At 32.6% G+C, this 14,440-nt stretch overlaps 2 protein-coding genes across 5 annotated transcripts; both read left to right on the forward strand.

The window, feature by feature from the left end:
• The first annotated feature begins 2,764 nt into the window (after positions 1-2,764).
• Positions 2,765-8,991, forward strand: LOC102595708 (SNF1-related protein kinase regulatory subunit beta-3-like). 4 transcript variants are annotated; one of them, XM_006340155.2, is made up of 4 exons: positions 2,765-2,861; positions 3,601-3,666; positions 8,157-8,216; positions 8,294-8,991. In XM_006340155.2, the coding sequence occupies exons 3-4, from the start codon at positions 8,184-8,186 to the stop codon at positions 8,627-8,629; spliced, it is 369 nt and encodes a 122-aa protein (XP_006340217.1). In that variant the 5' UTR covers positions 2,765-2,861; positions 3,601-3,666; positions 8,157-8,183; the 3' UTR covers positions 8,630-8,991. The 4 variants fall into 4 exon arrangements, with proteins under 4 accessions (XP_006340217.1, XP_006340216.1, XP_006340215.1 ...); XM_006340154.2 differs by lacking the exon at positions 2,765-2,861 and adding an exon at positions 2,909-2,949; XM_006340153.2 differs by lacking the exons at positions 2,765-2,861; positions 3,601-3,666 and adding an exon at positions 5,594-5,662.
• Positions 8,992-12,110: 3,119 nt separating this feature from the next.
• On the forward strand, positions 12,111-14,168 carry LOC102596700 (high affinity nitrate transporter 2.4-like). The gene is made up of 3 exons (XM_006340157.2): positions 12,111-13,013; positions 13,099-13,214; positions 13,300-14,168. Exons 1-3 carry the CDS (start codon positions 12,204-12,206, stop codon positions 13,964-13,966), a joined length of 1,593 nt encoding a protein of 530 aa, XP_006340219.1. The 5' UTR covers positions 12,111-12,203; the 3' UTR covers positions 13,967-14,168.
• Positions 14,169-14,440: the final 272 nt, after the last annotated feature.

Genomic DNA, 14,440 nt, shown 5'->3' on the forward strand with positions numbered 1-14,440 from the left:
TATATATATATATTTGAAACTATCTAAAATAATTATCTAAGAAAGTCATATCACCAAAATTTATGGGCTAACATGCTGGAAAAATGGAAAAAATCACCTAATTCCTGTAAAATGGATCATAAGTGCCCAAAATATGTGCAACAATGGTGAAACTTATCGTAGGGCTCCTCCAACTCCCTACGGAGGGTTTTGTAAAGATTTTGTAAAAAAATCATCCAAAAGTCATATCACCACAATATTCATGGGCTAAAACATATAAAAATTGAGAAAATCGCCTAATTTCTCTAAAATGGCTCATAAATGTCCAAATATGTACAAAAAATGATGAGGCTTCATGTATTGCTTCCCAAACTCCCTACTAAGGGTTCCATAAAGACTTTGCAAAAAATAGTCCGGAAGCCATATCACAAAAATATTCATGGGCTAACACACATGAAAAACTGAGAAAACCGCATAATTCTTGTAAAACGGATGTTGAATGCGTAAAATATGTGCAAAAAATGGTGAGACTTTATATACTGCTTTCTCAACTCCCTAAGTCCCTATGGAGGGTTCTGTTAAGGTTTTGCAAAAAAATCGCTCGAAAGTCATATCACCAAAATTATTCATGGGCTAACACACACCAAAAACTGAGAAAATCACCTTACGGGGGATTCCGTATAGATTTTAAAAAAAACATCGTCCGGAAGCCATATCACTAAACTAATAATAGGCTAGCACACACGAAAGTTTTAGAAAATCACCTAATTTCTATAAAATGATTCCTAAATATTCAAAGTATGTGCAAAATATGGTGAGACTTTACCGACTGCTCCCCCAACTCCCTATGGATGCCTCCGTATAGGTTGGCAAAAAAATCGTTTGGAAGCCATATCACCAAATATTTATGGCCAACATACATGAAAAACATAGAAAATCGCCTAATTCCTGTAAAATAGATCCTAAATGCCCAATAAATGTGCAAAAAAAGGTGAGATTTCACATACAACTCCCCCGACTCCCAAAATGGTTTCATGCATGATGCATCGTGTATCAAAACTGTATCATGATGTAATGTATCAGAAAGGTATCATGATACCATCAATTATCTAAGGAATTGTTGTTAGCGTTCCAAATCCTGAAATGTCGTATCAAAACTTAAATGGTTAATATATATAGTTGATACACCGCAACAATACTAACTTTGATACTTCATCCACAACCCCCCGGTAATCAAAAAGAAAATGAAGTCAATAGGGTAAATAAAAATTATCAGATTTTGTTTATGAAATTTTTATAGATTATTTTGTTGTCTTGTTTACAACTTCACAACAAATCAATAGTGTAAATTTCGTTAATTAATATGATTGGTTACATTATTGCATTGATCGCTCGCATCAATTAAGGACTTGCATATTTAATAGCAACAATCTAAATTGTATCTTTGATACAATTGCATCAGAACTCTAATATAAAAAAAGAAAAAATAAATAATATTATGTAAATGGGCAAAAATCTCACTGAACGACATAATATTCACCTATACTATAGCTTTTTATGAAGTTTCTCTCATAAAAATAGTTGATATGCTTTTTATCCTTAATGATAGGCTTTCATAGAGTTAGTTTCCTAGTGGGCGAAATGCACATATACTTGATTTTGAAATCACTATTTGAATCATATTAGCAACACGTAAAAATTGTCAAGTCTACTCAATTCGAAAAACTTTAAAACAAGCGGTGTTTGAAGTTAAGGTTGAATTTAAGATATTATATCTGAAATTACATTTTCTTAAAACGTCCAAATATATTTATCTAAAATTAGGCTTTGTTAAAATTACCTTCGGACGTGACACGCGTCTAAAGTCATTACAAAGTTATGTGATTTTTTTCTTGGTTAATTTCAAGTTCAATATCAGTATTCAAATAAAATTCTTTGTTTTTTTGTTTGATTAATAAGTATATATGGTCCAAAGCTAATTCGTAATTCAATATCATATTTTGTGGCGGTAAATGGACAGTTTGAGTTGAGTTTTGGACGAGTTGAAATGATTTGTAAAAAAAAAAATGAATTGAATTTTAACCCGCCATATGGACTCATTTTGCCAACACCAATCCTATTGTACATATCTCATGTAGCATTTCATTTAGGGAATTTTCGCAAATAGCCACTAAAACAACTTAGTTAGGTTCCATAACTATAGTTTGCTAATTACGATTCGTAGCTACATGTTAGAGGCAGAGAGACGAGCGAGATTGGGAGAGGGATAAGAGAGGTGAACGATAGATGGCAAAGAGTAGAGAGATGTGAATTGTATTTGTATATCTGTCGAAATATATATGTATATCTATCATATATATGTAACTGATATACATATGTATTTGTATATCTTGCGAGTGGGATTGGAAGAGGCAGGAGAGAGACGAGCGAGAGAGGGAAAAGAGGGAGAGAGGCGAATTATATTTGTATATCTGTCATATAATTGTATATGTATATGTATAATTTGTATATGTATAAGAGAGGAGAGAAAAACGACAGAGAGGAAGAGAGGAGAGAGGTGCACATAATTATAGCTAAAAAGAGGTTGCGAGCGGTAATTCAAACTAATGCTATAATAACTAATTAACTAGTATACATTTACTTATCCGCGTAATTTTTTCCCATTCATTTATTTACTTGATTTGACATGTTCTTAATTAGGATATTTTATAACTTGGCCCATTGCTCATTTTGCTTAAGCCCAATTGCTAATCTTTATGTTCCTATTTTTCTCTTTTTGGCAAAAGTTTTATTTCTCTAGAGAATTATGTTTTTTTCCCTAAAATACAATTCTTGTGATTTTGTAAATTTGATTCTTTTGATTCTAAGGCGGAATCTTCTAGGTGAGATACTCTATATAAGCTGTAAATAGTGTTTTTTTTTTTTTTTTTTTGAGTTTCAGAACCCCTTTTGTTTTTCTGGCATTTTCAGGTGAAATTCATTGGTTTTAGTTCTTGGGATTACTTTTTTTGCTTTATGTAAACTTAAAGTTTTGATTTTTATGTGCTTCTTTGCCTGTTTCTATAGAGTTTGTGTATAAAAAAAAACATTTTTACTAAATTCTTTATCTTTTTTCTGCTCTGTGTCTTGTGGATCAATTTGGGTTTTTTAGTTTAGTAGTTCTTGATGGGTTTATCTGATTTTTGTTTATAAAGTTTTGATTTTTCTGGCATTTTCAGGTGAAATTCTTTGTTTTTGCTCTATGTAAAGTTTAAAGTTTTGATTTTTATGTGCTTCTTTGCCTGTTTCTATAGAGTTTGTGTTGAAAGAAATCATTTTTACTAAATTCTTGATCTTTTTTCTGCTTTGTGTTATGTGGATCAATTTGGGCTTTTAGGTTTAGTGGTTCTTGTTGGATTTTTTTGTTTGATGGATTAAAGTTTTGATTTTTATGTGCTTCTTTGCCTGTTTCTATAGAGTTTGTGTTGAAAGAAATCATTTTTACTAAATTCTTGATCTTTTTTCTGCTTTGTGTTATGTGGATCAATTTGGGCTTTTAGGTTTAGTGGTTCTTGTTGGATTTTTTTGTTTGATGGATTAAAGTTTTGATTTTTCTTGTGTTTCCATTGATTTTTGGTGCAGATGGGTTGTTTATTCTGCTGAATTCTTTGTGTGTATGATTGAAGAACCAAAGGAAAGTTAAATCAGGTTAGTGTAACTTGTGGAAGTTTGATTAGTTTATGAATGTTTGTCTTTGTAGTTCCTTGTTGTATTTTGTGTTTGTGAATTAATGATTGTAGAACCAAAATTACATATACAATCAATTTGTGTAGATTGTGTAGATTCCCTATGTGAATGATTTTGGATCCTTTTAGGGTTTCCTTTTTTGGGTGAGGGAAGGTGGAGGGTGGTACCAAAGGTGGAACCAGGTTATTTAGTTTATGGGTTCTAATCATAGTTCTTTTTGCTTACCGAGGTCTTACCGGAAACAACCCCTACCTCCTAATGTAGGGGTAAGATTTGCATACACACTACCCTCCCCAAACCCCACTTGTGGGATTATGCTGGTATGTTGTTGTTGGTGGTGGTTCTGGATAGATTATTTATACATGTTGAATAAAATTTTTAGAGGTTGGCAAAGTAGTTGATTCTTATTTTAGAAAGAAAATCTTTGTTCAAGAAATGTATTAATATTTCAAGTTGACAATGTGTAGTTTCCAGTAAGCAAGTTTTTTCCACTTTTGGTGGGTTTTATGTTTCTGGAGTTATCCTACACTTGGAAGAAGTAGGAATTATTGATTCTTCGTCAATCACCTTTTTGAAGAACTTTTAGGAATGATGAATGTTTCTCAATTAAGCTAGTGGGCTAAACAGAAATGTAATTGAATCATGCAGTCATGTGGTGTTTTGCATGGTAGATTATTTATTAGCACTTAATCATGGAGAAGGAAAGAGCTACGTATCATCTGCCCTTGAGCATGGAAATCACATGGTGTTTTACATGGTAGGTAAGTTATTAGTACTTAATCACGGGGAAGGAAAGAGTTCACGTAGCATCTGCACTTGAGCACGGAAAGCACATGGTGTTTAGGATGGTAGATAAGTTATTAGCACTTAATGGAGAAGGAAAGAGTTTATGCAGCATCTGCATTTGAGCATTGTTTCCATGCTTAAGTGTTCTCCCCCTAAATTACATGTAAAATTAGTTATACATGTCTAATGAGCTGTGAGCGTACACTTGCTTTGTATGATAGTGAAGAATGCACTACTTATCAGGAAAGAAAAAAATATAGTATTTAAAAGAGTGCAATACTGGATGTTTGCTTAAAAGTGTGGATGCTTAAAGATGAAGATCAATAGAAATAGGTTGAAAGGAGTTAAAAATTTGTATAGTAGATTACAAATGTTAGTTGAGGGAGGAGATTTGATGGTGATTATCATACGCACCGCTGTCATCAATGTTTGAAAGAATTTATGATAAACATAGTTGGTCCTCGAGGAAGTTTCTGAAATTAGATTAGTCATTTTAGTCAAATCTAATTATATATGTGTGTGTGTTGGTGTGCATGCACCTTCCTGGTGAGAGCCATTATCAATTAACTTTCAGCAAGTCTTTTGTGTAACCTTGCTCTTGGAACGACATTAACAGAACGAAGAATTTGTGGAATAGTTATTTTTTTGTTTCATCGTAAATTAACTAGTTTTAGATGGTGGTCAACCTTCTACAACACTCCTCCTTTATCTGGATATGTGACCAGCAATTTGAGTAAGCTGACAAAAGCAGGGTTTAATATGATTTAAGATGAGTTGGCTTATGGAAATGAGGTAGAAGAGAGACAAGGATGTTTGGTGGAGTGGAAAGGCTAAACCAATAGCTAAGCCTTTTGAATTTGTTAGGACAAACTCGCGGATGGATAATTCTAACTATTTGACATCAGTTATTAAAAACTGTTAGTTGAGTTGTCACAATCGAAGACATGCTCTTATCTTTGGCAGTATTCTTGCGATAGTTTAAACAATATAACAACTACGACTCAATCCCAAGTTAGATTCTTTCACTTATATTTTAATGATTTGAAAATATATGGGATATTGTCGAAGTTTGAATTGCTGCATGTTTTGGATTTTTTTATTAAGGTAACCAGTTGGAATGTGGTGTGGAGTGCAAGCATTTATGGAAGTAGGGGTTAGAGTATGGAATTGTGTACGTGTTCCATCTATATATAGGTCTTGTTATTTTTAAATTAACCCTTTTAGTGTCTTATTTTTATGTGTATGGTATAAGCCATAATGGGGTCATCGGCTGATCATTAAGTCAAGATGGAATAGTTAATGTTTTCAACTTTGTTTTCATGCATTACTAGTATAGGGTCATTCTTTTATATTTGAGAATATTAGAGGCCAGATAAAGTCAAATAAATTAGGTACTTGTGGTCATTTTGTAATTGAAACTTTTGGTAGACAATTTACTCCCTCCATCCATTTTTACTTGTTCAATATTGACTTGGCACACCCTATAAGGTGCAATACATAGAATGACAATTTACCATATCACCCTTTGAATATAATAAATTTATGTTTTGGAAAATGACTAGTTAATAGTAAGCGTAAATTAGGAACTAAGTGATAGATTATATCTTGGTTTTCTAAACTGGACAAGTAAAAGTAGACATCTATTCTTAGTACATGGAATTGGGGCCCTTTGTGGTTTTATAACCACACATGGATTAATCACTAATCAAATCATAGGTTTCATCACAACTCAACTATGAGAAAGCTATGGTGTAAAAACTATCATAGAAAAATTAAGAGTCATCATGTTCATAGCACAAGATTAAGGGAAGATGGTTTAGAAGAAACTCAATCTTTTGAATCCTCCTTTAAAAATCTTGAGTTCGATCTTCTTTTCTCACTATATTTTCCCGAAAAACTGCATCTGGCAGTGTGCGGCCCGTCTGTAACAACATACAAATTTTCTTCTTTTTTCCCCCTTGGAAAACTGTTACTGCTAGTATTTTGGGAGCTGGGAGAGGATTTCTTATGTGGATTATAGCTTGAAAGCGGGGCTTACCTTTTCCACATGGATTTCTCTTCCTTTTTCTACTTCTAGAATGGAGAATGCTATTAAAGCTCATGTGTTTCCGTTTTCAGAATAAAGTTAAAGTTTAGATATCTAAGTTTAGAATATGTGTGGACGTGCTTAGTTTGTTGACTATGTTTGGAAGCCTTCTTTTTGAAGGCAGAGTTGGAAGTTCTTCGATCAATGATACTTTGATTTTGGATAGGTTGAGGTATCTAGTTGGGAAGAATGAGTTTGATTATGTTTGAGGGGAATTTCCTACATTGGATTTTAAGGTAGGAGAGTGCGAGTCTGGTGCAGCATAGTTGGTGGATAAGTGTGTGTCAGCTTGAAGGAACTTTTTCTAGTATTTAAAGGACAAAGGGGATACTGTGCACCATTATTTCTTATTTTATTGAAATTAGTAACAAGTTTTGATCTTGTGTAGTGTCCTGTGAAACTCTTTTTTATCTGTGTCTTGAATACACATTGAAGAAGCTTCTGGTACAAGTTCATAGCTGCAATCATTTGTTGCTCATTTCGATCTGACATGTTCCAGAGAATAGCTCTGTAGATCTTGCATGAATGTTTCACCATAGGTAAATACCTTCTTTAGATTCTACGTATTGGATTAGCAGTGTTATCAAAAACAAAAAGCGCAAAAAAGCTCTAAGGTCTGTTGGGGCTTTAAGCTCAAAGCGCAAATAAAGCGTGAGCTTTAATGCAAAAAGGTGCAAAGGGAGAAAAAATACAATTATATATGTTTAGTCCAAGACTAATAATTTATAAGCATGAATGACAAATATATATACAAAGAAATTGAAAAATAATTACTATATATCAATTGTTTAGTGTCGTCTCTTCCGAAGAGGTTCATTAGCAAGGAAAATTATGCCTTAGAACCTTGATGACAACACTGAAGTGCACATTAAGCGAGGCGAAGCGCTTGACATTATTGGAGCCTTACTTCAGGGCCTAAGCGCACATTGAATAACATTGGGGATTAGGATCTTGTTGTAGATATTTATGAGAAACTTCTACAGTAGAAAAGAAATGCTTGAAACCCAGTGTTGTCAAAGGCGTGCTTAAGCATTGAAGGCGAGACTCAGAATTGTGTTGAGCGCTTCTCCTCACTTAATGTGTGCTTTATTATCATCATCAAGGCTCTAAGACATATTTTTCTTTGCCAACAAGTCTCTTTTGAAGAAGCAAACACCAAACAATTTATTTGTTCTTTTTTTCAATTTCTTTGTACGTATGTTTGTCATTCATACTTATGATTGTTAGTCTTGGACTAAACCTATATATATATTTGTATTTTTTCTCCCTTCACACCTTTTGCATTAAAGCCAACACTTTATTTGTGCTTAAAGCCTCAACGGACCTTAGAGCTTTTTTGCTTTTGACAACACTGTTGAAACCTTGAATTTGGTCATCTTGAATTAAAACTGATCATTGAACTCGGTCATTCTCTTCCACGGCAGGTGCCATGTATAACCGGGAAACATAATTGTAATTGTACCACTGTCTTTGTTCATTTGTATTGTGTTTCCATTTATGATATTTGTCTTTTAAGTATACGTTCAATTTATAAGGCTCTGAATCATGTCAATTAAAGGATTCCATTTCTCTATTTCAGTTTGTGCGACTCTTCGTTGAAGTGAACATGAATCAAGCACATCGATATGGCGAAGCTCAAGTAAGTTGCACATTTCATACATATTGATTGTACTGTTGTTTGTTAAAACTATGCCTTAATCCAAGTTATGCACACAGGATGAAGCTATCGTGACAGGTTTCGAAATACCAAGATCACCTGATGTAAGTTACAACAACGTACATCCTGGAAACGAAGATGATGCACGTGAACCACCAATGGTTCCACCACAGCTGCACACTACCATATTGAACCACCACAGTGTGACTAGGGATCAATCTGCAGAGCTGCCATCACCACAACACGTGGTTCTAAACCATCTCTACCTCGAGGACAGACAAACCCCGGGACCAGTCGTGGCAGTCGGTGTAACATCTCGTTTTCGCTCAAAGTTTGTTACCGTCGTGCTTTACAAACCAGCTGAAAGGAGAGGAGGAAGTACCAACAACGCCTGATTGTTCGTTCTGATGGAAGCAATAGATAGAAAGGTAAATACACAACAATTGATCCGCAGGAAATCGCTTATTTCTTCACAGCTGGTTGTGAAAGTAGATAAAATTAGGACCGCGATCGTCCCCTGGACTTGAACAATGAAAACTAGATCGCGGTTAGTTTCGAAAAATTTACTATTGTAGTATGGTAAAAAATTAGTCATGTGTCTGCTGTTAGTTTTAACTTTGGCAAAGTTTTATTGTTGTGCATTAGACTCTAGCATATGTTTGATAACCTTATCTTCATCATGTGTGATGAATCCCTTTACAATTATATACTCTTCATCCTAAGGAGGTATCTTTATTCAAATAGTTTGTCAGATTTACTGTTTGGTTTTTCTAGTCGGTATATATAGATTATGCACTAATTATATATAAATTACACATATATATATTATTTATTTGATGGTTATCTATATTTAAGCAGTTAGATGAGCGGCTATTTAGGTTAATTCTCTTAAAAGAAAAAACTAGAATGCTACACTTCAGATTTGAATATCAATCAACTTCAAGCAAAAAGAGGTAGGCTTGAGTTGTAAGGAATTTTGGATTATTTAAGTATTTTTTGTGTGTATTAGTTCATGATTTTTTTTAGAATATGATAGACTGACTCTATTTGATCCTAGGGTAACTATGAGTATCCTTTACTAGGTTGTCGCAAATGAATTCATAAAATTTGAGCTCAAACAGAATTGGTTAACACATATTTCGGAAAATTCATGAATTGATACACACAAAAAGTCACGATAATCCTGAATTCGTTTGGTGACCCCTAACCTCCAAAAAAGGCAACATTTGCCTTTGAAAAAACTATGAATATCATTTACTAGGTCGTCATGAATGAATTCATACAATTTGAGCTCAAACAGAGCTGAGCACATATATTTTGAAATTTTCATAGATTAATACACATAAAAAGTTTGAAATAATTCTTTAGATTTCATAGCGTAGTAAATTTATTAGTATTAAGATTATGACATCATATTCTATGTTATTGTGACATTTAATATAAGTTAAATATGCCAGATGTAACTCTCCTTTTTATTCGATACTTAATATAAGAAAATACATTCTATTGAAATTAACCTCTGATTAAGTCTTCATATCCCTCCATCGTTGTGCAGGCCTAACTTGATTGCCAATATAATATTCCTTTTGACTTTAAGAAACTTTTTTAAAAGTTTAATTAATAAAATAAAGTAATTAATATGGATTATTCTTAATCAGATGTCTTTATTTTAATTTCTGAAAATTGAATAGATATTATTGAGAGCATCACTCTAAAAAATGAGTCTTGCAATGTGCGAATTTAAATATAATTGAACTTTAATAAAAATATCTAAGTGAGAAAATAATAAAAATATAAAATGAAGTACGGTATATTTACGGATAGTTATCGATTATAAGTCAACAAATACTTTCATTTATTTTATTTATATATGAGGCGTTTGGCTTCTTTAAATAAACTCTATTATAATAATAATAATAAAAAAACATAAGTATATTTTTGCTAAGGACTTTTCCAAGATAAATATCCTTTAAACTAGAATTTCTATTTTATTAAATCTCGTTTCCTAGGCTTATGAGAAAAAGAAAAAGAAGATATTCACATACTTATATTGATTTCTTGTATGGTCAGTACTCAACTTAATAGTTATTAGTTATTATCAAATAAAATAATCCTTCATCTTGATTTTAACTTTTTTCAATAAAGAACGTGACTTTCTAAGATAATAGTACTATTAGTTGAATGATCGTTTGAAAGATTAACTTAATATATAATTAAAAAAAAACATTTAGTGAACGTGTGTTTGGTAGAAGTGCAATATTTTCCTGAAAAAATAAGTAATTATTTTTCCAGATGATATTAGTAAGTAAACAAATAGTAATATTTAGCTTTGCTATATATTCCATATCAAAATATAATGATAATAAATAAATATTAATAATTACACCTAGAGCCGTCAATAAAATTAAATTCTTATTAATTAATTCTCAAATTAATTTCCCCAATATGAAAAGCCAAGGTCAAAGGTATGTCGAATGTACTTTGTTTTGGCTCCGTACATTGAGCTAATTTTTCCCAATTGTCAACTCAATTAAATAAATTAAAGTTCAATCATGGATTATTTATTAATTAATTAATTTGGAAATTAATTCTATGTACCCATCTGATTAGTCAGATTCATTATAATCATTCAACATCTCATAGTATTTACATAAATTATATAGAAATATATTTATGAAATAATGTTTTTTGTGTACTTAATTTGATTAGTGCTATAAAATAAATAAGAAAACTATTTTTGAAAAATATTTTCTACTACCTAAACACAGCTTTGAATGATAACCTCCAAAGATGAAGCCAATGTTAAAGAGTGACTAGGCTAGTATAGTGCACAAAATATTTCGTATTTATATAGGGTTTTGGGAAAGATAAAACTTCCAAAAGTGTGGTGAAAACAATCTATTATAGTGTAGATGTTAATATCCATTTTAACAATTTGAATTTGTGACTTATAAGTTAAATAAAAAATATTTTATTATTAATTTCACAGCTCGAACGTGTGATTGAGTCTGATTATTGTGCTTATCTTGGCTCTTGATAGACTTGTAATTTGCCCTATACATTGTACTTACAATTGTACCTTATCTTGAACCAAATAAAAATAACCTTAATTTTAATGATTGCAATTTGCATGAGCTCAATATTGACCTGGTAAACAACAACTAACCAAAGTTTATCATCTCTTATTATTGGGAAATTATTTAAACCAAAAAAAAAAAATGATAAGTCAGACTAATGATAACTACTCATTAGAATTGTGTACCATCTTCATAATGTAATCATGCATCTAACTCTTTGAATATTGTATATTTTAGTTTATTTTTGATAATTGTGGTGTTTGGATCAGTTTGTGCGCATCTTGACTAATCTCACGGGATATCTCTCACCTCCCACTAACAATAAGTATCAAATAACTCTATTCACCAAAACTATGACATATGAAAAGAAAATCTAGTATGTTTTGTTGCATTTGTTATCATTAGCATGAAATTAAATAGAAAAAGTTTGAAGAATGATGAATTCAGAATTTTAACTTTGTGACTTCATTATTTTACTTATCACATAATTTGATTTCCTCCATTCAAAACAATATTATTTATACTTATCTAGTGTGTTTTCAACGTAAAACATCTGAATCGAACACATTCTAAGTCAACAATAATAATTATTAGCTGAGTGACCATCTCATAAATTAACTCGATATTTAGTAATGATGAACCTTTGGGATATACGATAAGTACAAACACTATTCATAATCAGATGCGGCAAAATGTATTCTACTAATTAAATTAAACAATTTTTCTATACAAATTGTGACCATTCATAATCTCCATTGGTTACTTTTAACACCTATATAAACACATCTAAAATTGTTACAACTTATTAAACACATCAAACAAATCCTTAATTACTCACTAATCTTCCTTAATTACCATTTTAATCACTCTTTTTTTTTTTTTTTTGCCTAAAATGGGTGATATTGAAGGATCACCAGGAAGTTCAATGCATGGTGTTACTGGTAGAGAACCAGTTCTTGCATTTTCAGTTGCTTCACCTATTGTACCAACTGATACATCAGCCAATTTCAAAGTCCCTGTTGATTCTGAACATAAGGCTAAAGTTTTTAAATTTTATTCGTTTTCGAAACCTCATGGCCTAACGTTTCAACTCTCATGGATTTCATTTTTTACTTGTTTCGTATCGACTTTTGGTGCAGCCCCTTTAGTCCCTATTATTAGGGACAATCTTAATTTAACTAAAATGGATGTTGGTAATGCTGGAGTTGCCTCTGTTTCGGGTAGTATCTTGTCTAGGCTCGCGATGGGCGCGATATGTGACATGTTAGGTCCTAGATATGGTTGCGCGTTTCTCATAATGTTATCAGCCCCAACTGTTTTTTGTATGTCTTTTGTGTCATCGGCTGGAGGGTACGTTGCTGTGAGGTTTATGATTGGGTTTTCACTAGCAACGTTTGTGTCATGTCAGTATTGGATGAGTACGATGTTTAATAGTCAAATTATTGGACTTGTTAATGGGACAGCTGCTGGATGGGGGAATATGGGTGGTGGTGCTACTCAACTTATTATGCCTCTTCTCTACGATATAATACGTAGAGCAGGGGCAACCCCGTTTACTGCTTGGAGAATTGCATTTTTTATTCCTGGATGGCTTCATGTTATTATGGGAATTTTAGTTTTAAATCTTGGACAAGATTTACCTGATGGTAACCTCGCTTCTTTACAGAAGAAAGGGAATGTTTCTAAAGATAAATTCTCAAAGGTTAGTGACATCATCATATCAAAATTCAAAAAATATCGTTAACATTTACGTTGAGCTAACATTTGTTATCTGTATTTTTTCATAGATATTATGGTATGCTGCAACAAATTACAGGACATGGATATTTGTTCTGCTCTATGGATACTCGATGGGAGTTGAATTGACTACAGATAACGTGATTGCTGAGTATTTCTTCGATAGGTTTGATTTGTTTCCCTATACTTAACGTTATACGAACATCAATAGTAAGAATATTGAATCAATTTTTCTGAATTTTTTTGTGTAGATTTGATTTGAAGCTTCATACAGCTGGAATCATCGCTGCAACGTTTGGTATGGCTAACTTATTAGCGCGACCATTTGGAGGATGGTCATCGGATTTTGCAGCTAAACGTTTCGGGATGAGAGGCAGATTATGGACATTATGGATTTTACAAACACTTGGTGGTGTGTTCTGTTTTCTTCTTGGAAGGGCTAATACACTTCCTCTGGCTATTACTTGGATGATCATATTTTCAATAGGTGCACAAGCAGCATGTGGTGCAACGTTTGGAATTATTCCCTTTATTTCGCGAAGATCATTAGGTATAATATCCGGTATGACTGGAGCTGGAGGCAATTTTGGTTCGGGATTGACACAACTACTGTTTTTCACGAGCACAAAGTACTCAACAGCCACAGGAATAACGTACATGGGGATGATGATCATCGCGTGTACACTTCCAGTATCGTTAGTGCATTTTCCACAATGGGGTAGTATGTTTTTGCCTCCATCTAAAGATCCTATTAAAGGTACTGAAGAACATTATTTCACTTCTGAGTATACTGAGGATGAGAAGCAAAAGGGGATGCACCAGAACAGCATCAAGTTTGCCGAGAATAGCCGATCGGAGCGTGGAAAGCGAGTGGGTTCAGCACCTACTCCGCCTAACGTAACGCCAAATCGTGTGTGATGGGAAAAAAACTTGTACTCGATGTTTGCATCAATGTAATAAATGTGTCTTGTAGTTTGTAGATGAGCCTTCATTTTGTATGAATGGTTAAATAATATGCATTCTCGCTTCAATTATGAAATAACTTGATGTAAACATCGAAAGCGAATAAAAATGTACATAGTGGTTTCTTGGTTATGTTTGTACGTACATTATATTTTGAATATTCCAGGAGTCCATGGTTTGTTGGTTTCTTCAAAATAAAAACACTCAATTTTAATTTACCAATAATATTTTGGAACATTATTTTTATATTATATAGTTGCCGTAAAATATTTTTCTCCAATGGGTGTTCAGAAGTTATCTAATGCTTTATTTTGATTCACCTCTGTTCCATTAGAATGATAAAGGGAAAAATAACGCGACTGAACATTGTAGGGTTATCTTATCTGCATTCATATTTACATTAAATTATATAAATTAATGATAGTTAAG

The sequence above is a fragment of the Solanum tuberosum genome, unplaced genomic scaffold, assembly GCF_000226075.1.
Source record: "Solanum tuberosum cultivar DM 1-3 516 R44 unplaced genomic scaffold, SolTub_3.0 scf00017, whole genome shotgun sequence".
NCBI lineage: Eukaryota > Viridiplantae > Streptophyta > Magnoliopsida > Solanales > Solanaceae > Solanum > Solanum tuberosum.